The sequence below is a fragment of the Bufo bufo genome, chromosome 5 (genome assembly GCF_905171765.1).
Source record: "Bufo bufo chromosome 5, aBufBuf1.1, whole genome shotgun sequence".
Classification (NCBI taxonomy): Eukaryota; Metazoa; Chordata; class Amphibia; order Anura; family Bufonidae; genus Bufo; species Bufo bufo.
In genome coordinates this window covers 240,750,694-240,778,167 of record NC_053393.1, presented here as the reverse complement: position 1 = coordinate 240,778,167, position 27,474 = coordinate 240,750,694, and the positions used below count along the sequence as shown (strand labels likewise).

The following is a 27,474-nucleotide window of genomic DNA, read 5'->3' as shown; positions in this document are numbered from 1 at the left end:
TGCCGGATCCGGCATTAATTTCCATTGAAATGTATTAATGCCGGATCCAGTATCAAGTGTTCCAGTAAAACACATCCGGTTTCCAGGTTTGCACATGCGCAGACCTTTAAAAATGTGAATAATAGTAAATACCGGATCCATTTTTCCGGATGACACCGGAAAAACGGATCCGGTATTGCAATGCATTTGCAGACTGATCAGGATCCTGATCAGTCTGCAAATGACCTGCATTTGCATACAGTTTTTCTGATCAGGCAGGCAGTTCAGGCAACTGAACTGCCTGCCAGAATCAAACAACGCAAGTGTGTAGCCTTACGGTACTTTCACATTTGCGGCAGAGGATTCCGGCAGGCAGTTCCGTCGCCGGAACTTCCTGATGGATCCGGCAATCCGGACGCAAACTGATGGCATTTGTCAGACGGATCCGGATCCGTATGACAAATGCATTGCAATACCGATTCCGTCTCTCCGATGTCAACCGGAAAAACGCATCCGGTATTAATTTTTTCGGGCATTTTTAAAGGTCTGTGCATGCGCAGACAGAAAAGCCGGATCCGTTTTGCCGGAACACTTAATGCCGTATCCGGCACTAATACACTTCATTGTAAATTAATGCCGACATTCCGGCAAGTGTTCAGTATTTTTGTCCGGAGATAAAACTGTAGCGTGCTGCAGTATTTTCTCCGTCCAAAAAATGTAAAAGGGACTGAACTGAAGACATCCTGATGCATCCTGAACGGAATGCTCTCCATTCAGAATGCATGGGGATATGCCTGATCAGTTATTTTCCGGTATTGAGCTCCTGTGACGGAACTCAATACCGGAAAACAAAAACGCTAGTGTGAAAGTACCCTTAGTAGATCACTTGAAACCGACACGTAGCGTTGCATACATAGAATCATCACTGTGATGATCAGGCTCAGGAAAGACAGATTGTTGGACTGATCATCTGTTATCAGAATGACGTCAATGGGCAACCTCTGATGCAACTTATTTCATTTTTACGTCTTATTGAGAACAAATCCTTCACATGTTGGCCAATTCACGGGGAAGGGTTTGAAAGACTAGAGAAAGTTGTCAGGAAGGAGATGCAGCATATGTTCATGGGTTACTAAATAAATATATATATATATATATAAAAAAGACTAGTACTTACAGTCCTCTGAGACGTAGCCAGATCTTCTCAATCTGTTCCGGCTGCAGATACTTCAGTGAATTGCTCTCAAATTCTTCGATTTCCTTAGTAGGTGACTCCATGGCTATAGGTATGCGACTTTGGTTGAAGCTCATGAAGGATGGTTACTCCGAACAAACAAATACCAATACATGCACAGACAGACACTACAAACTTCACCTTTAACAGTGACGGGGAGCGTCAAACATTTTCTAATTGTTTCTTCTTCTTTTTTTTTTTCTCGTTATACTTGCTTTTAACTTATTTTCCAGATTATTAGAAAAAGTCTACACGGTCAGCAGAAGCTCCAGGTGTATACTGGGGGTAGCTGTGGCAGAATGCCATGATCCTGAGTCTGATGTAAGGGATTAGGCTGATCTCTTGATTGAAATCACTACAGATTTTTTTGTTGTTGTTTAAAACGATAAGCCAGACAAACAATCGGTAATACCAGCTGAAGACTCATTGGAAAAAAAACCTGTGACAACAAGCTGGGGGGTGCAGAGCAGAGGCATCTGCACAGCTTCCAATGTGTCTATTGCTCCCATTTGATGGACCTTGCGTGTTCTTTACTCCAGGATGCTCTGAATGCCAGCCCTTGTCCCCTCCAGCTCTGCTTCTCCCTCCCCTATTCCTTGCCTCTCTCCTCCCTTCTATCCCTTTTCTACTACCAGCAGCTCCGCTGACAGGCGAGGGAGATGACAAGTGAGGGAAAAGTCATCCCATAGCCAGCCAGGGATATGCCTCTAACACATGCACACACATACACTCTTCTCCTCTCATGCACAGATGCACTAAGCAGGCTGCAGGAAAAATTGGCTGCTACTTGAAAGAAATGGGGGTGGGTTGAAGGAAAGTAATAATAAAACTGGCTCTCATTAGCACAGTGATCCATGGGAGGAGATACTGGCAAGGTGCTGTTTCGAGCACATTCACAACAACGACCCAGCTTGTAAGGTTTCAAGTTGGCTGAGAGAAGAAAATCAGTAGTATCGCACATTGAGACGCAAGAAAAAATGTAGAATCCACAGAGAAGACGTTCTCTGCTATATTCCACTGGGACAAATTGTCCTGTGAGAAACAGAGCTGCCAAAAATGAAGCACTTAGTGAGATTTCCTTTCCAGCATGCTAGTTTCTCATCCTCATCAGTAGGAAAAGCAATATTATACAAAGTGTTCACGGACCACGCTAAAAGGAGAATTAGAAGAAAGTCACATATCATATTCACTTCTCCTGGAAGCCCCAGGCAACAGGGCTTATCCCTCCATTAACCTTTTTCATTCACACGTTGGCAAGTCACATAGGAAATGACTTTAGGGTCTATTCACACGTCCGTTTTTTCTTTCCTGATCTGTTCCGTTTTTTGCTGAACAGATCTGGAGCAGATCTGGACCCATTCATTTTCAATGGGTCCTGGAAAAAAACGGACAGCTCAATGTCTGATTTTTTTCAGGACCCATTGAAAATGAATGGGTCCAGATCTGGTCCAGATCTGTTCAGCAAAAAACGGAACAGATCAGGAAAGAAAAAACGGACGTGTGAATAAGGCCTTACTGTTTTGTATCCGAGGAAAAGTAGGAAACTACTCTGTACAAGGCTAGGGCTCCACGGTAACTTATCTTATGTCAAGTCACGTACTAATCACATAATATCAATGCTTTATAAGAATCCAAAGGAAAATAGTATTGCATGTGATTTGTGATAGTACGAATAGGAAAAACAGTATAAACCAGCGACTCGACCTATAGACCGAATGGATGAGGGTGCTCACCTCTCGGTCCACCCAGACCGCACGAATAGACCAAAAAAAGTAGTAGATAAATGAGGAGCACTCCGTATAAGGGAATAGAAACAGCAAATGGATAATGGCTAAATGTATTTAATCCTATTATAAAAAGCCAATGCATCAAACAATCACAATGTAAAAAACATCCATATAATATAATACCATAAAATGCAATAGAATAAATACACAATGGAAGAGGGCCCTGAAAAATTCGCCAGAAAATAGTGAAGGTTCAAAAATTTGCGAATAATCAGCAGTCCCCACAATAAGAAACAATCACACCGGATCCTAATACACCTGGACAAGGCTCCAAATGCACGATCTGACTGTGTCAGAAAGATTGTATAATGTACTATGTACTGTCCGACTTCAATCCTCCAGTTTATTCGGACAGTCAGATGTTTCAAATCATGGGAAGAATCTCTTATTCAGATGATCAAATCATGGAAAGAGTCTCTTACCCTGTTCTGTCACTGGCTCAGTGTAATGGATCGAGAATGCAGCCGATCTTACCCAAACGCGGCGTCCCACGTGGTGTGGAGTCTCAACGTGATGTCTCACGTGACTCCACGGCTGAAGCAATAATGAAGTAGTCGGTCCTTCTTGGAAATACAGCCTCTATTTCGAGACAAAGTAATGATCCAAATGTGAAAGTCACCCCGACCGTAGTTATTTCCTCTTGGTGACTCCTGATTACTTGGGGGAACGGCTCACTGTCCCAACTGGTCCATTATTCTATTGCATTTTATGGTATTATATTATATGGATGTTTTTTACATTGTGATTGTTTGATGCATTGGCTTTTTATAATAGGATTAAATACATTTAGCCATTATCCATTTGCTGTTTCTATTCCCTTATACGGAGTGCCCCTCATTTATCTACTACTGATTTGTGATAGTGTCAAATACACTGCTCAAAAAAATAAAGGGAACACTTAAACAACACAATGTAACTCCAAGTCAATCACATTTCTGTGAAATCAAACTGTCCACTTAGGAAGCAACACTGTGTGACAATCAATTTCACATGCTGTTGTGCAAATGGGATAGACAACAGGTGGAAATTATAGACAATTAGCAAGACACCCCCAATAAAGGAGTGGTTCTGCAGGTGGTGACCACAGACCACTTATCAGTTCCTATGCTTCCTGGCTGATGTTTTGGTCACTTTTGAATGCTGGTGGTGCTTTCACTCTAGTGGTAGCATGAGACTGAGTCTACAACCCACACAAGTGGCTCAGGTAGTGCAGCTTATCCAGGATGGCACATCAATGCGAGCTGTGGCAAGAAGGTTTGCTGTGTCTGTCAGCGTAGTGTCCAGATCATGGAGGCGCTACCAGGAGACAGGCCAGTACATCAGGAGACGTGGAGGAGGCCGTAGGAGGGCAACAACCCAGCAGCAGGACCGCTACCTCCGCCTTTGTGCAAGGAGGAACAGGAGGAGCACTGCCAGAGCCCTGCAAAATGACCTCCAGCAGGCCACAAATGTGCATGTGTCTGCTCAAACGGTCAGAAACAGACTCCATGAGGGTGATATGAGGGCCCGACGTCCACAGGTGGGGGTTGTGCTTACAGCCCAACACCGTGCAGGACATTTGGCATTTGCCAGAGAACACCAAGATTGGCAAATTCGCCACTGGGACCCTGTGCTCTTCACAGATGAAAGCATGTTCACACTGAGCACATGTGACAGACGTGACAGAGTCTTGAGACGCCGTGGAGAATGTTCTGCTGCCTGCAACATCCTCCAGCATGACCGGCTTGGCATTGGGTCAGTAATGGTGTGGGGTGGAATTTCTTTGGAGGGCCACACAGCCCTCCATGTGCTCGCCAGAGGTAGCCAGACTGCCATTAGGTACCGAGATGAGATCCTCAGACCCCTTGTGAGACCATATGCTGGTGCGGTTGGCCCTGGGTTCCTCCTAATGCAAGACAATGCTAGCTCTCATGTGGCTGGAGTGTGTCAGCAGTTCCTGCAAGATAAAGGCATTGATGCTATGGACTGGCCCGCCCGTTCCCCAGACCTGAATCCAATTGAGCACATCTGGGACATCATGTCTCGCTCTATCCACCAACGTCACGTTGCACCACAGACTGTCCAGGAGTTGGCAGATGCTTTAGTCCAGGTCTGGGAGGAGATCCTTCAGGAGCCGTCCACCACCTAATCAGGGGCATGCACAGGCGTTGTAGGGAGGTCATACAGGCACGTGGAGGCCACACACACTACTGAGCCTCATTTTGACTTGTTTTAAGGACATTGCATCAAAGTTGGATCAGCCTATAGTGTGTTTTTCCACTTTAATTTTGAGTGTGACTCCAAATCCAGACCTCCATGGGTTGAAAAATGTGATTTCCATTTTTTTTATTTTTTGTGTGATTTTGTAAAGAACAAAGTATTTCAGAAGAATATTTAATTAATTCAGATCTAGGATGTGTTATTTTTGTGTTCCCTTTATCCCCCCCCCATCTCCTTAAAATGGGACCTCCACAGCAACCCCCCCCCCCCTCTTAACTTTGACCTTCACAGCAGCCTGCCTCTTTAAGAGTGAGTTCCACAGCACCCCACCCCCTTGACAGTGACCTCCACAGGGGCCCGGCCCCTTAACAGCGACCTATACAGCACCCGAACCTTAACACTGACCATAGGTTACAGTCCCCTTAACTTACCTCCACCATTCCCGGCCCCCTAAACAGAGACCTCCACAGCAACTGCCTTTGTAACAGTGACTGCCACAGTACCCCACTCCCTAAATAGTGACCTCACACAGTACCCTGCTGCCTTAAGAAGTGACCTCACAGTACCCGCTGCCCCTTTAATAGTGGCCTCCACAGTCCCCTCCTCCCTTAACAGTGACCTCTACAGTGTCCGCCCCTTTAACAGTGCCCTCCGCAGTGACCTGCTCCCTTAACATTAACATCCTCAGCACCCTCCCATTTAATAGTGACCTCCACAGCGGCCGGCCCTTTATTAGTGACCTCCACAGTACCCCGTCTCGTTAACATTGATTTCCACCATAACCTGCCCCCTTAACAGTGACCTCTACAGCATCCAGCCCCTTAACACTGACCTCCATAGCGGACCGTCCCCTTAACTGTGACCTTCACCATTCCCTGCCCCCTTAAAAGAGACCTCCACAGCGCCCGCCCATTTAACAGTGACCTCTACAGCATACTGCCCCCTTAACAGTGACCTCCACAGTGGGTCATCCCTTTAACAGTGACCTCCACAGCGGCCGCCCCTTTATTAGTGACTTCTACAGTACCCCATCTCCTTAACAGTGATTTCCACAACACCTCGTCCCCTTAACAGTGGCGTCTACAGCAATCTGCCCCTTAACACTGACCTCCATAGCGGACTGTCCCCTTAACTGTGACCTCAACAGCAGCCTGCCCCTAGGGTGGCCAGAGGTCCGGTTTTAGGGTACTTTCACACTAGCGTTATTCTTTTCCGGCGCTGAGTTCCATCCTAGGGGCTCAATACCAGAAAAGAACTAATCAGTTTTATCCTATTGCATTCTGAATGGAGAGCAATCCGTTCAGATGCATCAGGATGTCTTCAGTTCAGTCTTTTTGCCTTTTCAGGACGGAGATAATAGAAGAATCTCCGTCCAAAATTCCAGAACACTTGCCGGAATGCCGGATCCGGCATTTTTTCCCATTGAAATGCATTAATACCGGATCCGGCCCTGAGTGTTCCGGCAAAACGGATTAGTTTTTGCGGTCTGAGCATGTGCAGTGTGAAAAAATTTTAAAAAAAAAATAAATGTCGGATCCGTTTTTCCAGATGACAGCGGAGAGACAAATCCGGCATTTCAATGCATTTGACAGACGGATCAGGATCCTGATCCGTTTGACAAATGCCATCAGTTTGCATACGTTTTGACGGATCGGGCAGGCAGTTCCGGCCACGAAACTGCCTGCCAGAATCCTCGGCCGCAAGTGTGAAAGTACCCTTAGACTGGACAGTCCGGCTTTCAAACTCCCTGTCCTCTGTCCGGTGCAGGGGCTGGACAGACACAGGGATGCCCTTTTGAACAGCTCACTCTCAAACAGTAGCACTATGCTGTCTGAGCGTGAGCTGCAGGGAGAAAGTCACCCACCCTCCCACCCCTGCAGCTGACAGAAGTTGATTTTTACCTTCATTTTTTCAATCCCCATCGGCTGTGGAGTGGGAATGGTGTGTGGCCTAACTGGATCGAGGCATGGCTTAGCAGGACTTGGGGGCAGGGGTTTTAAGTCCGTATTTTGAGGGTGGCCTGAATGGCCACCCTACCTTCCCCCTTAACTGTGACCTCCACAGCACTCCGCTCACTTAACAGTGTCATCCAGAGCACCCTGCCCCTTTAAAATCTACAGCAGTGAAGAAAAATGGCTGGGTTGTTATGGAAACCTGATGTAAAACTGTGTGTATGTGGAGACTAAGGACCTGCAAGCTTCTATTGGCTGATAAGGAACATGTGACTGTGTGTATGGCAGTTGGGAGATGAGTGAAAGACCTGCAGGCTTCGATTGGCTAATGTAGGACATGTGATGTGCCATATTTGTATTTTTGTGGTAATATCTCAGGAACGGTACGTGCTAGAGAGCTGAGACCTGGTCTAAAACCTTCCCGGACACCTGATGTACCTGTGTGTCAAATTTTGTGATTGTAAATGCGACGGTGCGGATTCCTTTAGCGGACATACACACACACACACACACATATATACACTAAGCTTTATATATTAGATAGATGCAACCCTATAGGGATTTATTAACCATGGCCATTTAATCAACTTGGAGCCTTGGCCATGAAGGACATCTGTCAGCAGATCGGTACCTATGACACTGTCTCACCTGTTTCATGTGCGCTTGGCAGCTAAAAACATCTGTGTTGGTCTCATGTCCATATGTGCCCACATTGCTGTGAAAAATTATATTTTATTATATTCAAATGATCATCTAGGAGAAACAGGGGCATAGCTGTTACTCCGAGAGGCTCAGCTCTTTCTGCAACTGCCGCACCCTCTCCACTTTGACAGGGCCAGGCATAATGACGTTTTCACTGCCTGATCCTGTCAAAGAGCAGAGGATGCTGCAGTTGCAGAGTGAGCAACGTCTCTAGTTGTAATGGCAACGCTCCCGTTGCTCTTAAAGGCTTATTTGCATATATGAAAACATTATTTTTCTCAGCAATGCGGGCACATATGAACATGGTACCAACACAGATGCTTTCAGCTGCTAAGTCCACATGTAAAAAGTAGTAATGAGCGAGCACCAAAGTATTGGGGTGTTCGGCCCGAACACATTGCTATATTCGTGTGCTCGGCCGAGCACCCAAGTATAATGGAAGTCAATGGGAGACAAACAGGCACCCCCTGCTCGGAAGAGAAGAGAGTGTCTGGTTCATAAAACAAGGTTAGAAATTGATGGAAACCTCATGAAAATGGTTTGGAAATAGCATTAAGAGGATAGCTGGATGCGTCTTAGACTCCTATTATGTACGACATACATTAGACAACCACACAAAGGCTATATGCCAAAAGCCAGGTATGTGCAAGCCATCAATCTATCCATGAGACAGATGACAGGCTTAGTCAGCATACCTTACAATGGCAGCCTTGTGCACTATGAGATATTCCAAACCAGCTCTCATCTGACTGAGAACCAGTAAACCTCAAAGTTATTTTGCATCTGTTGGATGGCTTGGGTGGACCTGCACACCTAGATCAATATCATTAGGGTGACAAAAAGTTTTCCGATTGTCCTAACATAATATTCAATAACCTTTCTATTCAGTTTTGTCATGTAAAAACTAATTTGCATAAACATGGGCATATGGGAAAGACATGCAAATGAGCAGAATCTGCATTGTTTTTGAGCTGTCATAAGACTATGAAAACCAATAGACAGCGCTATTGAGTTATGAACAGCGCCCTCTATTGGGTTCACAGTCTTATGACGAGACAAATATTCTTGTCAGAAGACTATGAAACCGATTAGAGTATTCGCGATCTACACTAGGATAATATCTGACACTGGGAAAGCTGGGTAATAACTCGCAATCTACACTGAGTTATTACCCAGCTTTTCCAGTGTCAGATATTATCAATGACTTACTACATAAATTATTACATAATATTCGCTATATTGCTATATATTTGTTTTTTAGAATATTACGAATATTCTAAAAAACGGGTACAAATCTGCTGACAGATGCCCTTTAAACAACACCACACAATGAGATTTTAGCACTCGATGAATACCATGAGGTACATGGAGGGAATGACAGCCACTTAGTCTGAATTACAAGGAGCAATTATACCAGTTTTAAAATCTGTTTAGTACAATATTGAAAACTACTTAAAGCAAGTAATCAACAGAAGCGTGGATGGGAACCCCACGGAAGCACTACGGGGTGCTTCCGTGGTATTTCTAGCCGTGCCTCCGCACCGCAAAAAAGTAGTGCATGCACTACTTTTTTGCGGTGCGGACCGTCAGATGCAGATCGCGGACCCCATTCAAGTGACGGCATTGCAGTCTGCAGTCAGTGACGGCAATTTGCAGTCTGCAGCATGGGCACGGAGCCCTTACATTCGTGGGCATGAGCCCTAAGGCTCATTCACACGACCGCAAGAGCTCCGTACTGTGGACCACATACCGTATTGCAGTGAGCACCAATTGACTTAAATGGGTCCGCGATCTGCAAAATACAGCAAAAGATTTGCTTTGTGGTGTGAAGGCACAGACCCGAAAGCCAACAGAAGGGATTCATAGTGTTTCCCTGGGCTTCTGATATGTGTCCGGCTCAGCAAAAGAGGGAACATGCCCTATCTTTCGCCATATCTTGTGGATCACTTAAGCATTCAAGTCAATGTGTCTGTGGTCCGCAATGCGGGCACGGAGCCCTTGCGGTGTGTGAATGAGCCCTTAACTGCAGCTGCAATTCCCGGGCTACTCTTTTACTATCCTGAGGTGAACTGTGCGATTGGTAGTCCAAGACACTTCCTGCATGGTCAGCCATGCTCTTGGACTGGCCAACACTGTGTCACGGCAGTATGTGAGCAACAAGAGCATACACAGTTAATAGAGCTACTGACCGGACCCAAACTAGGGAGGATAAAGGGTGACCCCTGTCAGACCCTCAAAGCTCTCCCTATGCTGCTAAAGCACATGCCCGGATCCAAATGGTGGAACGGGGCATGCCCGCGTACCTAAGACTGATGACCACTGTAACCCCTACAATAGTGGAAGGGGCACGGCCACCGGTGCCCTGCTCAGTATATGGAGGGAACCATGGCCGCCTCAGATCCAGTCAGAAAATAAACAGGTACACAACAATGTCTGCACACTTAGCTGAAGGGGCTGCAGCCGCAGAGAAGACGGATCCAAAGACAGCTGGCAATATCCGGAGTGCTTGCTGCAGCAGAACACAGGTCCAGAGAAATGAAAGCTAACAAGTGAAGATACTCATGCAAGAGCTACAACTCAAATGAGAACTATAATCCACAGCCTAGAAAGGAGGAGGGGTGATTTAAAGCAGGGAAATCAAACGCAGGAGGAACAGCTGGGAGGACTCCTCCAAGCTCTAGTAGTGACATCATCACAGGGGTGGAGAAACAGAGCTGTGAGAACGTCTCAAAACTCTGGTAGTGACACACTGCTCATAAGAGGGCAGGATGAAGTATATTGGACAACCTAATTCACAGTGTGCCTTAGGTAGACTGAAAAGTGATGCAGCCATCTGGGATGGCAGAGGAGGAGCCCGGGAACTGGTGGATCAGCTGAAAAGATAAAAAGAATGTCACCAAGTAAATGTTCTGGTCATTCCTCAGTTAATGTTACAACACTCCCAAGAGATCTTTCATACATAATCAAGTGTTTATAATATGTCCGTACCTGCTTTGCCAGCAGGAAAACTTATTTCTACACAGCGCCACCTGGCATCAGGTATCCATGTGAACCAGACTGGGCCTCCAAGCACAGGAGCGATGGCCAATAGGAGGCAGCGCTGGCACGTCCGGTGCGAGGTCAAATGACTTGTGGCATCCCATGTGACCAGAAGTGAGGCCTACTTAAACTGGGCAGAGTTGCCTGTGAATTGGTCTTCTTACCACAAACTTTTATTCTGCAAAGTTTCACAGGTTGCCCTCGACTATTGCATTTTTTCCAGTACTGGGATATCCTGTTGCTAAAATAGTAACCTCTTTGTAGTGTCGGTTAACTTTTGGTAGTCCCTTAATTTTAGATCATAGAATTATCAGCAATGTAACATCTTAACATAAAGGGAAATGCTTTGCAAAGTCTTCTAATAAAATATAACAGCAGGCAGATATCTCTTGCAGCCGTAAATCTGCCATATACTTCATTAAACCTTTGTGCCCTGTTATATCAATGTATTCACTGTGAGGGTTAATTACAACTGGCAAACTAGTAGCATTAATGCATCCCATAAATCACTGAGCCCTCACAGTGACTAAGAAACGCCACGAAAGAGAACAGACATAAGGTGGCATTGTGCAATAAGATGTGACGTATTTTCCTATAGTGTTTCTAGGGTAAGAAAATGGTGGGGAATTCTGTGACTTTTAATGCAGACATCAGGGTAGATTTATCAGTACTATGATAAACTATGTAAACTGAGATTAGACAGTCTAAAGATCAGGGGTGCACCTGAGGCAAAAACTGAAACTGCGCCCCAACCCACCAATGCCAATTTCTTAACATAGCCCCTTCACTCCAGCCCTACTGTTAAAGACATACTTGGAAACATTACATACAGAGCTACAAAACATACCGGATAATACAGCGCCACATATTATGTCCATTGTGCTTCCCAATACTATACTGCAGAAACAGATGATCCCCCTTCCGCTGCCCCCCTCATGCTCCTAGCTGGTGCTGCCTGAGGCAATCTCCTCACCTCGCCTCATTGGTGGTGCACCCCTGCTAAAGATGAGCCAGATTTATCATAGTCATGCTGGATGATACATTTGGTGCATCTATATACTGTCTATGCCACCCATTAGTTTACACAATGTTGTGACTTAAGCCACACCCATTTCTTCTAAGCCACACCCCTTCCGTGTTATGTTATTCTCTCTTACCAAGCAAGGTGCAAAAAATGTCTAACACTTGGGAGCATCACATGTGCATCTCAATTCTGCCGCTAACTGAGCCAGAATTCGGGTGCATTTTCTTTAGTAAATCTCCTCAATTATGAATAGCTCCATATTCTAACATTACCGGCGCCATACTTTCAATCGGTACCTCACAGAGCAGGGAAGGATTCTGAAATATGCTCTATGAGCCCTTAGGCTTCAGGAATGCTAAAAAGTTGTGTGTAAGTAGCTCTCGGGATTCTGTGTGCCACCAGGTGATTTCTTCTGCCACACCATATACTCCCCTACAAGTATATGCTTCTAGAAGGAAACACACCCGAAGTACCATGAGAACAGGTATTAGGTTAGGTCTACACGACGACACTTGTTGCGCGACAATAAGTCGCACGACAGATAGGGCAGAACTACACTGCAACATTTGTTGCGCGACATTTTTTAGCACCAATGTCGCACGACAATTTTTATAATGGCAGTCTATGGTGTCGCACTGCAACATGCGACATGCTGCGACTGCGACGCGACAGTCGCAGAAAAATCCATCTCGAATGGATTTTTTGCGACTGTTGCATCGCAGTCGCAGCATGTCGCATGTTGCAGTGCGACACCATAGACTACCATTATAAAAATTGTAATGCGACATTGGTGCTACAAAATGTTGCGCGTCAAATGTCGTCGTGTAGACCTAGCCTTAGAGTTGCTGTGCTACAAAGCCTGGTCTCAACTGGTCGCTCTCCCAATGTCATCTTTGTGAGGTGAGAACTTTGACAGGTGTTAGGATGGTTTCACATGCCTTTTGGATCAAAAACATACAGGGCAGATGTTGCACTCTGACGAACACAAAATTACAAAACACTACGAACACTTTTTTTTGTAGTGCCATTTTAAGAATTCTTCCTAGTGTTTTTGCAACCTTTTTTTTTTTTTTTTTTTTTTTTTTTATTATAGCATGGTTTGGATTTTTTTTCAGACTTTTTCCCTATAGGAAAAAAAACCTAAACAAAATGTTGTGACTAAAAGTTGTGCTGGAAATGGGGGGGGGACTAAGTGGTGAGTATAGTGATAATTCAAGAAAGGCTTATTGCGCACAAACGTGTGCGCTCCGTGGCCGTATTTCAGACCGCATTTGCGGACACCATTCCGTGTGCATTCCGCATCATGGATGCGGACCTATTCTCTTCAATGCGTCCGAAAATCCGGGGATGCGGAATGGTGCAGAACATAAGCATGGAACGGAACCCTACAGAAGCACTATGGAGTGCTTCCATGGGGTTTCTTCCCGTACTTCCGTTCCACAAAAAGATAGAACATGTCCTATCTTTTTGCGGAACGGCCCCATCGCGGACCTATTAAAGTGTATGGGCCCGCGATCAGCTGCGGCTGCCCCACGGTGGGTGTTCGTGCATTGCGGCCCGCAATTTGCAGGGCGCAGCATGGCCACGGAGCGCACACGTTCGTGTGCAAGAGGCCAAAGACAGAGAAAGAACTCGCCTCGTTTAGATTTCCTTGTTTAGCATACAAGGCTTTTCTTACAAAAGCAACCCCAATAAGATGAAAGCTAGGAGCTTTCTCACACTTCCGGCAAATAGTTGATTTTGCTCGGTGAAGCTGCCACCAGCTATACAATGGGTCCGAAAATCCGGGGATGCGGAATGGTGCAGAACATAAGCATCCGGAAGTTACACACCATTCATTTGGATCAATGGTTGTCTATATAATATTTGAGAAGCTCAAGGTTGCCAGAGAAAGACCTGCTGATTGTTAGGTCCTGTCCACTCCAGTTCCTGTCCACATCCTCTATGATATACATTTGCCCACTATTATTTAGTTATTGTGAGGCAATCACTCTCTGGCTGGATTTCTACACATAGTTTTTAATGCGTTTTTAGCCAAAACAGTTCTTGACAACAATTCACAGCGACTGTGTGTGGCCTGCCCACAATTCATCGCTATAGGAGTTCCAAAAACTGCTGAGCGAGGGCGCGTGGGTAGCTGCCCTCTGTTCACTTCAGGTGTCCCATTCTGGAGGTAGAAGTGGGTCTCTCTGACATTGATGGCATCAATGTATCAGATGGGAACATGCCTTTAAGTCTAAGGCCCCTTTCACACGAGCGAGTTTTCCGCGCGGGTGCAATGCGTGACATGAACGTATTGCACCCGCACTGAATCCTGACCCATTCATTTCAATGGGTCTGTGTACATGAGCGTTGTTTTTCACACATCACTCCTGCGTTGCGTGAAAAACGCAGCATGTTCTATATTCAGCGTTTGAATTGAAGTGAATGGGGCTGCGTAAAAAACGCATTGCATCCGGAAGCAAGTGCGGATGCAATGCATTTTTCACTGATGGTTGCTAGGAGATGTTGTTTGTAAACATCCCGTTTTTTTTATCACGTGCTTGAAAAACGCATCAAAACGCATTGCACCCGCGTGGAAAAAACTCAACAACTGAATGCAATCGCAGACAAAACTGACTGAACTTGCTTGCAAAATGGTGCGAGTTTTCCTGAATGCACCCTGAACGTTGACGTAAGTAGTCTTGGCAGGCTAACCACAACTCACTTTTCCACCCACTTTTCAAAAGATTAAAAATAAAAAATGTATTTGGAGACTTTCTGAAGCCAGAATTTCTGGAGTGCAGGGCATAACAATACACCAGAACTATCACTGTGGCTCGGGTGGTATGATAAATCTGGTGCATGGATAGGATAGAAAAGTGGCATTAAAAAGTCTCAAACTTGTGTATTTGCATCTTTTTAAACATGACTTTTGAAAAACTAGTCAGTAGTCACAAGGGGTGGTTTTTAGGCCGCCCTTAACACTTTTCTTAAAGAGCCAGAAAGAGGCTCGTCCAACAGCCGAGACAAATTTGCCGTAGATTTCTGTCTAGGCTCACAAACTGCTAGAGGATGTGCCTAATGTATGATGAGGCCTGCGCCTCATCACACATTAGGTACATCCTCCAGTAGCGCAGGGGATATTAAGACCAGGCTAGAAATATTGTCCAAAGATTTAAGAAGCCAGAAATTTGGGGAATTTTAGCACCCTAGACCACACATCCTTTTAACAAATCCACTCCTCCTTGTTCACCGTGGAGAAAAAAATGCGTATGTGACATACAAAATCCAGGTGCAGACTGTCAAGTCAATAGTGAATCTGGACCAATGTGTTTATACATGTAGTAATTTAATATGTACGTCTTTTTCTTTAAAAATAAAATAAATATATATATATATACACTGCGTGCAGAATTATTAGGCAAATGAGTATTTTGACCACATCATCCTCTTTATGCATGTTGTCTTACTCCAAGCTGTATAGGCTCGAAAGCCTACTACCAATTAAGCATATTAGGTGATGTGCATCTCTGTAATGAGAAGGGGTGTGGTCTAATGACATCAACACCCTATATTAGGTGTGCATAATTATTAGGCAACTTCCTTTCCTTTGGCAAAATGGGTCATAAGAAGGACTTGACAGGCTCAGAAAAGTCAAAAATAGTGAGATATCTTGCAGAGGGATGCAGCACTCTTAAAATTGCAAAGCTTCTGAAGCGTGATCATCGAACAATCAAGCGTTTCATTCAAAATAGTCAACAGGGTCGCAAGAAGCGTGTGGAAAAACCAAGGCGCAAAATAACTGCCCATGAACTGAGAAAAGTCAAGCGTGCAGCTGCCAAGATGCCACTTGCCACCAGTTTGGCCATATTTCAGAGCTGCAACATCACTGGAGTGCCCAAAAGCACAAGGTGTGCAATACTCAGAGACATGGCCAAGGTAAGAAAGGCTGAAAGACGACCACCACTGAACAAGACACACAAGCTGAAACGTCAAGACTGGGCCAAGAAATATCTCAAGACTGATTTTTCTAAGGTTTTATGGACTGATGAAATGAGAGTGAGTCTTGATGGGCCAGATGGATGGGCCCGTGGCTGGATTGGTAAAGGGCAGAGAGCTCCAGTCCGACTCAGACGCCAGCAAGGTGGAGGTGGAGTACTGGTTTGGGCTGGTATCATCAAAGATGAGCTTGTGGGGCCTTTTCGGGTTGAGGATGGAGTCAAGCTCAACTCCCAGTCCTACTGCCAGTTTCTGGAAGACACCTTCTTCAAGCAGTGGTACAGGAAGAAGTCTGCATCCTTCAAGAAAAACATGATTTTCATGCAGGACAATGCTCCATCACACGCGTCCAAGTACTGCACAGCGTGGCTGGCAAGAAAGGGTATAAAAGAAGAAAATCTAATGACATGGCCTCCTTGTTCACCTGATCTGAACCCCATTGAGAACCTGTGGTCCATCATCAAATGTGAGATTTACAAGGAGGGAAAACAGTACACCTCTCTGAACAGTGTCTGGGAGGCTGTGGTTGCTGCTGCACGCAATGTTGATGGTGAACAGATCAAAACACTGACAGAATCCATGGATGGCAGGCTTTTGAGTGTCCTTGCAAAGAAAGGTGGCTATATTGGTCACTGATTTGTTTTTGTTTTGTTTTTGAATGTCAGAAATGTATATTTGTGAATGTTGAGATGTTATATTGGTTTCACTGGTAAAAATAAATAATTGAAAAGGGTATATATTTGTTTTTTGTTAAGTTGCCTAATAATTATGCACAGTAATAGTCACCTGCACACACAGATATCCCCCTAAAATAGCTAAAACTAAAAACAAACTAAAAACTACTTCCAAAAATATTCAGCTTTGATATTAATGAGTTTTTTGGGTTCATTGAGAACATGGTTGTTGTTCAATAATAAAATTAATCCTCAAAAATACAACTTGCCTAATAATTCTGCACTCCCTGTATATCTATATATATATATATATATATATATATATATATATATATATATATATACATCTGCCAGTATAAACAGACAAATGCCACTGGATGCATGGGGCTTTCCTGCTAAACCTGCATAATTCAAAGGCAAATGAACTGCCACAGGTCACTGTGGAACAGACATAACATCAAGACTAGAAATACAGAACTATTCTCTATCCGAAGACCCATGCTGTTCTATAGAATGCACAGAAAAGAACAACATAAATTAGTAACAGATGAGTTACAGGAACCAGAATTTTCTGTATACTCTATACTTATACAATGCTTTGAAAGCCAAACAAAGCAAACGAGGAACTCGTTGTTTTATAAACAGTAAAAAAGACAAAAAATATTTCTAGTCATCACAATTTTCAGAGGACACGATAGTAACATTTTAGAAAGATACAGTACACAACCAGCAGATAACAGAAAATAGTCATAACATAATGAAATGTAGTTCACTTGTAGCCCGACTTAGCTTGCACGCATGCAGATACTTTCCCGTAGACCAGGGCTGGCCAACCTGTGGCTCTCCAGCTGTTGTAAAACTACAATTCCCACCATGCCCTGCTGTAGGCTGATAGTTGTAGGCTCTCTGGGCATGCTGGGAGTTGTAGTTTTGCAACAGCTGGAGAGCCGCAGGTTGGCCAGCCCTGCCGTAGACTATGGTGGCACATACACCACTTCAAGGACTCTGAAAGGTTGCTTACTACTAGCTCACCATAGCAGTATTGTCAAGTCTTATGCATGGTTTGGCTATTGCAGTAATTAACACGCTGGTCAGAAACTATATTGTCATGAATGGGATTCCACTTAATTTTCACTACTGACTTCAATAAACAACCAGAGAAATAAAAAACTCATCATAGCACATTTTAAAGACGTATTCTGCTTTAAATTATTACATGTTGAACAATTTTCTAATATACATCCATTTAAAATTCTGCTTGCAGACCTTTATTATATCCATACAGTAGACTCTCCCTAAATAAAAAAAAATAGTACATCCCATTTTAGTCCTGTAAAATGCATCCATAGAAGAACTGGATAGGACTAAACATGGCATCTGTCATGTCAGATATCATGCAACCTCACAAGTATCATGCGACCAGGCTTTCAGTTAACTACCAGGTATCTAACATGTGAATAGTAGTCTACTGAGGAGCAGTATCTCATCATTTCTTTCAGTTTCTGTGTAGAAACAGATCTGTGAGTGTGTTGTGTTTTACAGTAAACTTTATTAAAAACATGAGAACATCACCTAGAGACAGGCAGCCATTTTGCAACATCACCTAGAGACAGGCAACCATGTGAATACACAGTGATGTAGTTACTATAATAACCACAATAAAAATCATGATTACACAACTAGTCCTATTTACTTATCATATGGGAATGTGGCCTGTGTGCTGATCCGTCACATGTATGTGATGTAACACTGCTGATTACTGATTGGGATCATATGATGTAGAGTGTTACATTATTAATGTCATGTTTCAGTTAGGCCATGGATATATTACACAGGACTGATACATGGGCTACACCATTCTACTGCTCATAGAGGTCAGTCGCCTGAGAAAGGTATGTATCCATAATTTTAAATTCATGTACAGTACAGACCAAACGTTTGGACACACCTTCTCATTCAAAGAGTTTCCTTTATTTTCATGACTATGGAAATTGTAGATTCACACTGAAGGCATCAAAACTATGAATTAACACATGTAGAATTATATACATAACAAACAAGTGTGAAACAACTGAAAATATGTAATATTCTAGGTTCTTCAAAGTAGCCACCTTTTGCTTTGATTACTGCTTTGCACACTCTTGGCATTCTCTTGATGAGCTTCAAGAGGTAGTCCCCTGAAATGGTTTTCACTTCACAGGTGTGCCCTGTCAGGTTTAATAAGTGGGATTTCTTGCCTTATAAATGGGGTTGGGACCATCAGTTGCGTTGAGGAGAAGTCAGGAGGATACACAGCTAATAGTCCTACTGAATAGACTGTTAGAATTTGTATTATGGCAAGAAAAAAGCAGCTAAGTAAAGAAAAACGAGTGGCCATCATTACTTTAAGAAATGAAGGTCAGTCAGTCAGCCGAAAAATTGGGAAAACTTTGAAAGTAAGGGCTATTTGACCATGAAGGAGAGTGATGGGGTGCTGCGCCAGATGACCTGGCCTCCACAGTCACCGGACCTGAACCCAATCGAGATGGTTTGGGGTGAGCTGGACAGCAGAGTGAAAGCAGAAGGGCCAACAAGTGCTAAGCATCTCCGGGAACTCCTTCAAGACTGTTGGAAGACCATTTCAGGGGACTACCTCTTGAAGCTCATCAAGAGAATGCCAAGAGTGTGCAAAGCAGTAATCAAAGCAAAAGGTGGCTACTTTGAAGAACCTAGAATATGACATATTTTCAGTTGTTTGACACCTGTTTGTTATGTATATAATTCCACATGTGTTAATTCATAGTTTTGATGCCTTCATAGGCATGAGAAGGTGTGTCCAAACTTTTGGTCTGTACTGTATATTACAAAATTTAATCATTTACTATTATATAAACAAAAATATATAGTAACTGGAATACCCCTTTAAGGTAATCACAATGTTTTATTTCCATAGTTCTAAACTATTTTTTTCTAGAACTGTTTCTTTAAAATATTCATGACCACAATAACAGCAAACCATTGCAATAACGGCACCATACCAGGATCTTGTACCAGGATCAGGCAGACCACTATAAAGTAAGGTAGCTAAAATATGCCCTAATGCTGCTAGACAACTCCATTGGTAGGGCAAAAAGGAAGTGTGAACTGTATGTAAAACAGTACACGTCTCTCAATGATTAGCTGAAAATGATGACCTAAACCTATCAGTGGCATATCATCCTTTTTTTTGGAACCCTCTTCTTTAAACCCAAGCAGATGGTTGCTGGATAAAGATACCATTTTTAAGTATTTAAGTTTTTGTTCAATTATTTGGAGAAGGTGAAACAACCAGTAAATGGTAATTTGGGCATTTTGATTATTTTTCCGTAACATCATTCACTGTATAAGAGTAATAGGTTTATCATAAATTCAGGCATTTCAGATGTGGCTATACCAATGATGTTTTATTATTTATTTAATTTGTATATAAAAATGGGGGAAGGGGTTAATTAGAATTTTTAATTTTTTGGATTTTTTAATATTTTTTAAAACTTTTTTAACTTTTTAGTCTCCCTTTCGGGACGTGAATATGCAATCATAATTTTTACCACAGACTGCAGTGGCTTACCATTGCAATTTATGTCACTGTCTTCCTATTATGCTCTGCCACAGACAGGGTTTAACAGAAACTTTATTATGGTAGGCTCCCTGCTAGCATAGTGACTGAACGGCTCTTTTGGGGGGATCAGCCTGTTCCTGGTAAATTACCACTCAGATGCTGAGGTCGCAACTGATCACATCATCTGAAGAGTTAAATATCTGTGATCAGAACTGTTTTGCACAGCACATACCTGCCAGCTACGGCACCCAGTCAACTCCTGATTGGGAGCCTTTTTTATATAATACATTGCTTGGTAGCAAGGAGCTTCTGTTATGTTTTGTCAGTTAAAAACTCTGAGACACTCTGAGTTGGAGACATTTAACCCATAACAATCTGTTGACCAACAAGGGAGCCTTTATATTCAGATAGGCTTTTCTTGACTATATAAAAATTCATGTCCCTGGTGCTGTGTCTAAAATGAGAAAAAGAGACCAGTAGAAGTATACTTCCTACTAAGCAATGCCATTCTGTATTCTATGTTTACACTTAGGATTAAAAAATATATATATCTATGTTTCACACCCAAATTTTTAAAGAACAGAACATCTTAAGATATGACCCAACATTTTTATGAAGTTTGTAGCTTCGTCATATTCTTTTTCAATTCATTAAATATTCTTTCATAACAAACTTTTGCATTAATTTCTCACTAAAAGTCTGTGAAGTGGCCACATAAAACCCAGCTGAACATCAAGTATGTCAAGTGGTGGCAAGGACACTTGAATCTAATCTTGCATACCTGGATACCATGTGGAATTCTTTCTTAATGACAGAAATAATATTCTGATAAGTACAGTTCCTAGAAATGAGAACATGATATGAAAAAAAAATGAACTTTGACAAAGATAGTTCACTGCGGTTTTTGCATATAGTTTTTATTATAGCTATATTCAAGGGGCCACAGTTGATAACCATCTATGTAGAGGTAATGAAGTGGCACAGCTATTAGGCTCCATTCACACGTCTGTGGTATGTTGCAGACCCTCAAATTGCGGATCCGCAACACACCCGCCCGGCACCCCTATAGAAATGCCTATTCTTGTCCGCAAGCTGCGGACAAGAATAGGACATGTTCTATCTTTTGCGGAGCTACGGACCTGAAGATCGGCGCTCCACAAATGCGGATGCTGACAGCACACTGTGTGCTGTCCGCATCCATTCCATCCCTATAGAAAATGAATGGGTCCGCACCCGTTCCGCAAAATTGCGGAACGAATGCGGACCCATTTGCGGACGTGTGAATGGAGCTGTCACAGCCACTATCTCTGGCTGTGACCTTCCGTCATTGCTTGTTCGGCACTCCTCGCTGCAGCTCCGTTCCTCTGTATTATTTGTGGTTCTGTATGGGTTAACTCCCCTGTGTGCCTATTAAGAGTTAATTCTCTGTCTGCTCCATGGGTGTGGTCTCTCTGCTGCACCCATGGAACCTGTATATAAGGCTGAGGTTTCCTCAGTTCTGGGTCAGCTCTCCTGGTGTGTGTTGTCTTGTCCTGCTCCTGGTTTGTACTCTCTCTCCCATGCTGCTGACCCATGGGATCCGTGTCTGTCTGTCTGTGCTCTGTGGGTTTCCCTACTTGTTCTTTAACTGGATACGCCAAAGTTATGTAGAGGCCTTCGCCTCTTCATATCTTTGGTAGATCCACCACCAGATATAGGGGTTATTAAAACCTGCATCTAAAACACCGGTTTTAATAAATGACCCCCTTTGTTCTTAAGATTGGCAGGAGTCACCACAGTCACACCCCTCATTGACAGCACACGTATGTGCAGTATGTTTAAAGCATGGTTTGCTGCAGACCGCATAGCCTTTAACTTCGACAAATGTTATCAAAATTCTGCACATGTATTAATAAATTTGTTGAATATTTTAATATGTCTAGAGCAGGGCAGGACTGGGACTGAAATTCAGCCCAGACAAGCCCACCTACTATGTGGTAAATGTGGAATATGTTTTCCAAGACCCAGATATTTTGGTCTAGCCTGAGGCCCACTCCAACACCAGCCCATCTGGCATTTGCCAGATTTGCCAGATGGGCAGTCAAGCCCTGGTCTAGAGATATTTCTAGTGTTCAACCACTAACCACCAGAGAGAGATTCTGAAAAAATGTGTAGCAATTTATAAATGTATCTAAATCCTGGCCAACCACAAGTTATGCTCAGTTTTCACTCCACTTTTTTGCACGGAGCCCAGAAGGCTCTAATTTCTGGCGCAAATTGTTAATAAATATGTTTTGCAGCAGATAAGACACATTGTTGGAGTAAACTGTTGGGGGGTGTTTTTTAAAGCGTAGGACCTTTTAAAGCATAGGTTTAGCGTAGGACCTGCCTGACCTGAGACCACATTGGCAGGGGTAGGTGGGCACAGATGTGTTTTGATCAAAATATATTGGCTAAGAGTCTCAGATTTTATCATATCAGAATAAGGGCTTTGTCAATGTATAATGCTTGCATCTATTGTGTTAGTGCATTATTATACCTTTTTTTTTTCCTGTGATTTCTTTCATAAATTTAGCCAGGGACATCCGCATATTTATTTATCCCATCGTGCAGGATGTTTTTATCTTAGTTTTTTATCTCTTTTCTGTGATTTTTGTTTATTTTGTAGTATATGCTTGAGGGAGGGGCACCTTCAAGTGTGAATGCGCTCCTATTTTATCTTGGGAGTAGCATTCCTGTGCATGTTTGCCTTTCCTATCAAACAGACTGCCTTGATTAGGTGGTACATATAGGTGTGCTTGCTCCTCCTCTCATTGGTTGCTGGATGCACATAGAGGTGACTAGGATCAGCACACTATATGTACAGAGTCTGCGCTTCTGAACATAGATGCCCAATGACATAGGTAGGTTTAGCGTCGGACCTGCCTGACCTGAGAACACCTTGGCGGGGGTAGGTAGGCACTGATGGGTTTTGATCAAAATATATTGGCTAAGAGTCTCAGATTTTATTATATCAGAATGAGGGCTTAGTCTATATACACTGAACAATAATCTAAACGCAACACTTTTGGTTTTCTCCCATTTTGAATGAGCTGAACTCAAAGATCTGAAACATTTTCTACATACACAAAAGACCCAAAAGATCCTATCAAAATCTCTGTTCTATGATTTTCATTTTTTAAAGATTACCTGAGTTTTCATAAATGGCTGTGCTTCTTCGTACAATCATAACTGTGAAGGAATAGGTCTTTTTTGGGCTTCACTAATGTCTTTTTCAGCCATATTATTCCCTGTTTCAGCTGCACAGTCTTCCTTACTGTGGAATCTGCAAGCAGTGTACTGCTGTGGTGTATTTCTTTGTAAGTAGTTGGTGCAATGTCGGGGAATGGTGATTGCGCCGCCCCCGCCATTGAACCCCTCAAATGTTGTGTTGTGGCATCTGATATGAATATTAAGGACTTTCAGGGACTTATCAGTTAAAAAAATAACTAAAATTGTACTTACCTTATCCATTTGAGTGCAAAGAGGTCCCGTGGACATCTTGCTTGAAGATCCCACGTGAAATCTCGCATGGTGAGTGATGATGTCATCATGCTGGCTGGTGTGGTGACGTCATACGTGGACAATATTTCACATGGGATCGTCAAGCAAGATGGCCGCGGCGGTCTCTTCGCATTCGAATGGATGAGGTGACTGATATTTTTTTATTTTTACCACCATTTCAGGGAAAATTTATTCATTACCACAAAGCAGAAGGAAATTCGTCTCTGCGGCAAATCAAATTTTCCCAGAAATTCGGATCAAAGTCCACTTCTAATACTTCGATTCGCGCAACACGAATCTCAGCAAGTTCTAACACGCCCCCACTTCCTCTCAGTCGTCTTCTGTTACTAGGTACGGATTTTGACAACACTGCAAATTAGATGGAAGTGAGACCATGACTTTACAGCTTTTTTCAGGTCAATGAGGCATATTATTTAAATGGAGTGATTTAGAAATGTGTTAATTACACCATTCTCTATTAAACAAAATGAAATTGTGTGAAAGTACAATGACTCTTTAAAGGGAACCTGTCATCAACTTTATACTGACCTCACTCTGGGCAGCATAAAGTAGTGACAGAAATGCTGATTTCAGCGGTGTGTCATTTATGAGCTAAAAGTAAGTGGTTGCCGAGAACCAGCATCATAATCATTGCAGACTGAGCCTTGAAAAGAGTCAAATCTACCTGAGAAGAGTCATGGTTATTCATAATGTCCTGCTCTCCCTGCCCACCTGCTGATGATTGACAGACCTAGTTTTCTCCCTTTCTATCTAGGAGAGAACTGCCAGTCATCATCAGATGGGTGAGAGAGCAGGAGATTATGAATAACCAGGACTCTTCTCAGGTAGATTTGACTCTTTTCAAGGCCCAGTCTGCAATGATTATGATGCTGGTTCTCACCAACCACTTACTTTTAGCTCATGAGTGACACACCGCTGAAATCAGCATTTCTGTCATATTTTATGCTGCTCTCAGCATAAAGTTGATGACAGGTTCCCTTTAAGCTTGTCCCCCCAAAAAAGCTATATTACAAAATGACTGTGAAAAGCATATGCTTTTTGTTAATACATTTTTAAAACAAATAGATAAACAAAGTGAAGGGAATCTCTCAAATCCTTTAAGTTGCCCTTACTGAGAGCAGCAAAAAGTAGTGTCAGACACACTAAAATTAGTTCTGTAACTTATCTGCTACAATAAAACCACAGCTGAAAATTTACAGTTAAGAGTCCATTCACACGTCCGTAAGTTTTTTGCGGATCCGCAAATTGCGGATTCGCAAAACACGGACACCGGCAATGTGCATTCCGCAATTTGCGGATCGCACATCGCCGGCACTATAATAGAAAATGCCTAATCTTGTCCACAATTGCGGACAAGAATAGGACATGTTCTATTTTTTTGCGGAAACGGAAGCACGGATGCGGAAGTGCGGATCCGCAAATGCGGATGTGGACAACCCATTCCGGCCCCATTGAAAATGAATGGGTCTGCACTTTGCGGAACAGATGCGGACCCATATTGCGGACATGTGAATGGACCCTTAGGCCGAGTTAACACAAACGGATTGAGCTTTAATGAGTGCTTATAATGTGAGAGAGCAGAGATAAGGAGCCATCAGCTCCCCAACTGATGGAAAAGACAGAAAATCTACAGGCTGCTACTACAGCATGTCCATTTTGGCAATGTTAAAGATAGTATTGTATTGAGTTTGAGTATTGACAGTATAATCTTGTGGTATATAATTGTAACAGTGGCCGATCCAGATGCCCTCACCTAATATGGTGGTTGCGGTGCGCCCGACGGTCTGCACATGCGCCGGGCTGGGGCGCCGCCCGCCGCTCCTGGATGACGATCGTCGCGCAGTAATTCCGTGACTCTCTTCCTCCGGACCGGCTAGGCATGGCTTCCAGCGCGGCATTCATGGCGGAAGGCCGGGCGTCATGTAAAGAGCACTCACTATGTGATGTCATCCAGGTGAGTCAAAACAGATGGATGACAGGCCAGCCAATGACACAAGTGATTTGATTAACGTCAGCCCATCAGCAAACAGGACATAGCTGCTACACCTATTTAAGAGACTATCCTCATCACACTAGCCAGTACCCCTTGAAAAAGCTAAACGCGAAACGTACGTTGGGGAGCGGACCGGTGGTGTTCCTGTGTGGTATACTAAAGTTGCTTGGTCAGTATTTTCTATGTGCCTATTACAATTCTAGATACCATATTGCCTCAGTTAGCCTTTGTGGTATGCATTATCACCCCCAAATTTTGGTATCTGTTGTACAATACATGCATATGGGTTGTATTATGTAATTTGGAGCCATAGTAGTTAGGTGTAATACACCTTTTTACTGATGACCAATCAATTAATATATACCAGCAGTCCACCATCGGTCCTCTTGGTTTTTAATACGTTCATGTATTGTGACCTGTGTTAAATGTCTCATCATAAATTAAACATATCCTAGGGAAGTTGGTGTGCCTAGATTGAAATCTATGCCAGGGCATAGTTGGTGTAGTTATCATTTAAGCCAGAAAAGTGGCCGGGACCAATGGCCCTGCCCTAATCACGCCCCCTTTTTGGAAAGTGGTGAGGGTGACAAAAATATTTCTACTCCATGTTTATTTTCTGATTGTTTTTTTAAATTCTATTTTCTGTAAATGATTATGGGGCCCGCCATCTTGTCTGAGCTGTTGACAGCATTTAGAGATTTGGTTTACAGTAGCCACAAGGGCCATAGACACAATCGTCTGGAACAGACTCTTTGACTTCCATGGGAGAGTTTTGCCATTGTACAAGGAATGAGTTGATAAGCTTTGAACATCACTTATTGTGAATGGTGGATCTTGTGGTATCTACTGTATACCAGGACTCTCTTCTGGTTCAACAGAAGCAGGAATCCGTATTATGGACTTTGGGACAGGATACATTGCTCCCGAGTGCAGGGCAACATCATAGCAGCTGGTGCCCACTCTCACACACAGTACTTGTGTTCCTCCTGACCAGGAGGCATAGTCAGGATTGCAGGATTAGTCGATTTTGTCTCTGTACCATCTACTGGCTGGGTTAATTTGAGAAAGAATTTTATACCAGAATAGTGGTGCAATTTTGGTGCAAATGGTGCATCTTAGGCCATTGTCTGCTTTCCAGTGATACCTGACCCCCTACCTTATAAGTCCCACACCTTTGTAAGTAAATCAGAAAGTGCATCAGTTTGCACCACGTTTTAGGCAGATTAAAGGTGCAGTTAATCCGGCCTATTGTCTTGTAGAAAGTGTCTACAGAAAGTATTATTTTAACCCACTGGTGTAATCAAATTCAAAATATTCTGTCAACAAAATGAATAAGGAGTTTGTTACCTTCTTTTGGATCAAATGTTGACCTTTGTGGACTTTGTCTCCATTAAGTACATAAATATGACAAACTATCATTTGTGTTGTTGCCGTTAGCTATGACCCAGGCAATGGACTAAGCATATACATTACACATAGAATATGCCAATCCCCTAGTTTATACGCTTTATACAGTCTATGTGTTTCTCACTGAGTCAATATAATTTATTGAAAAAAGGAAAAGAAAAGCAATTGCTGGAATTTCAGCTAGCATGAAGACATTAGTTATGCTTGATAGTTTTCGTGATTCAGAGCTGTGTTGAAGTATCATTAATATTACAACTGGTATTGACATAATGCAGATGACTGTTTTGGTACACATCTATATTTTATTTACTTCAGGCTTATAGCATTGTTTGTACAGAAAAAATGCTCACGAATAACCATTTCTTACAAGCAGATACAGTTAT

General features: G+C 43.1%; 1 protein-coding gene and 1 long non-coding RNA gene across 3 annotated transcripts in view; both read right to left on the bottom strand.

Annotated features, from left to right (window-relative positions):
* The window catches only part of LOC121002879 (calcium/calmodulin-dependent 3',5'-cyclic nucleotide phosphodiesterase 1C-like), a 786,737-nt gene extending 784,777 nt beyond the window's left edge, over window positions 1-1,960 (bottom strand). Inside the window, exon 1 of one of the 2 annotated variants that reach the window (XM_040434515.1) lies at window positions 1,157-1,960. In XM_040434515.1, coding sequence (XP_040290449.1) covers window positions 1,157-1,290 — 134 coding nt within the window. In that variant the 5' untranslated portion in view covers window positions 1,291-1,960. The remainder of the gene's footprint in view (window positions 1-1,156) is intronic. The other variant, XM_040434516.1, reaches the window with a different exon arrangement.
* A 935-nt stretch (window positions 1,961-2,895) lies between these two features.
* LOC121002881 lies at window positions 2,896-26,655 on the bottom strand. The gene is made up of 3 exons (XR_005779344.1): window positions 26,645-26,655; window positions 20,514-20,523; window positions 2,896-3,044 (listed from the first exon to the last, which is right to left on the bottom strand). It is a non-coding gene; the product is annotated as an uncharacterized LOC121002881 (long non-coding RNA).
* Between the last annotated feature and the right edge of the window lie 819 nt (window positions 26,656-27,474).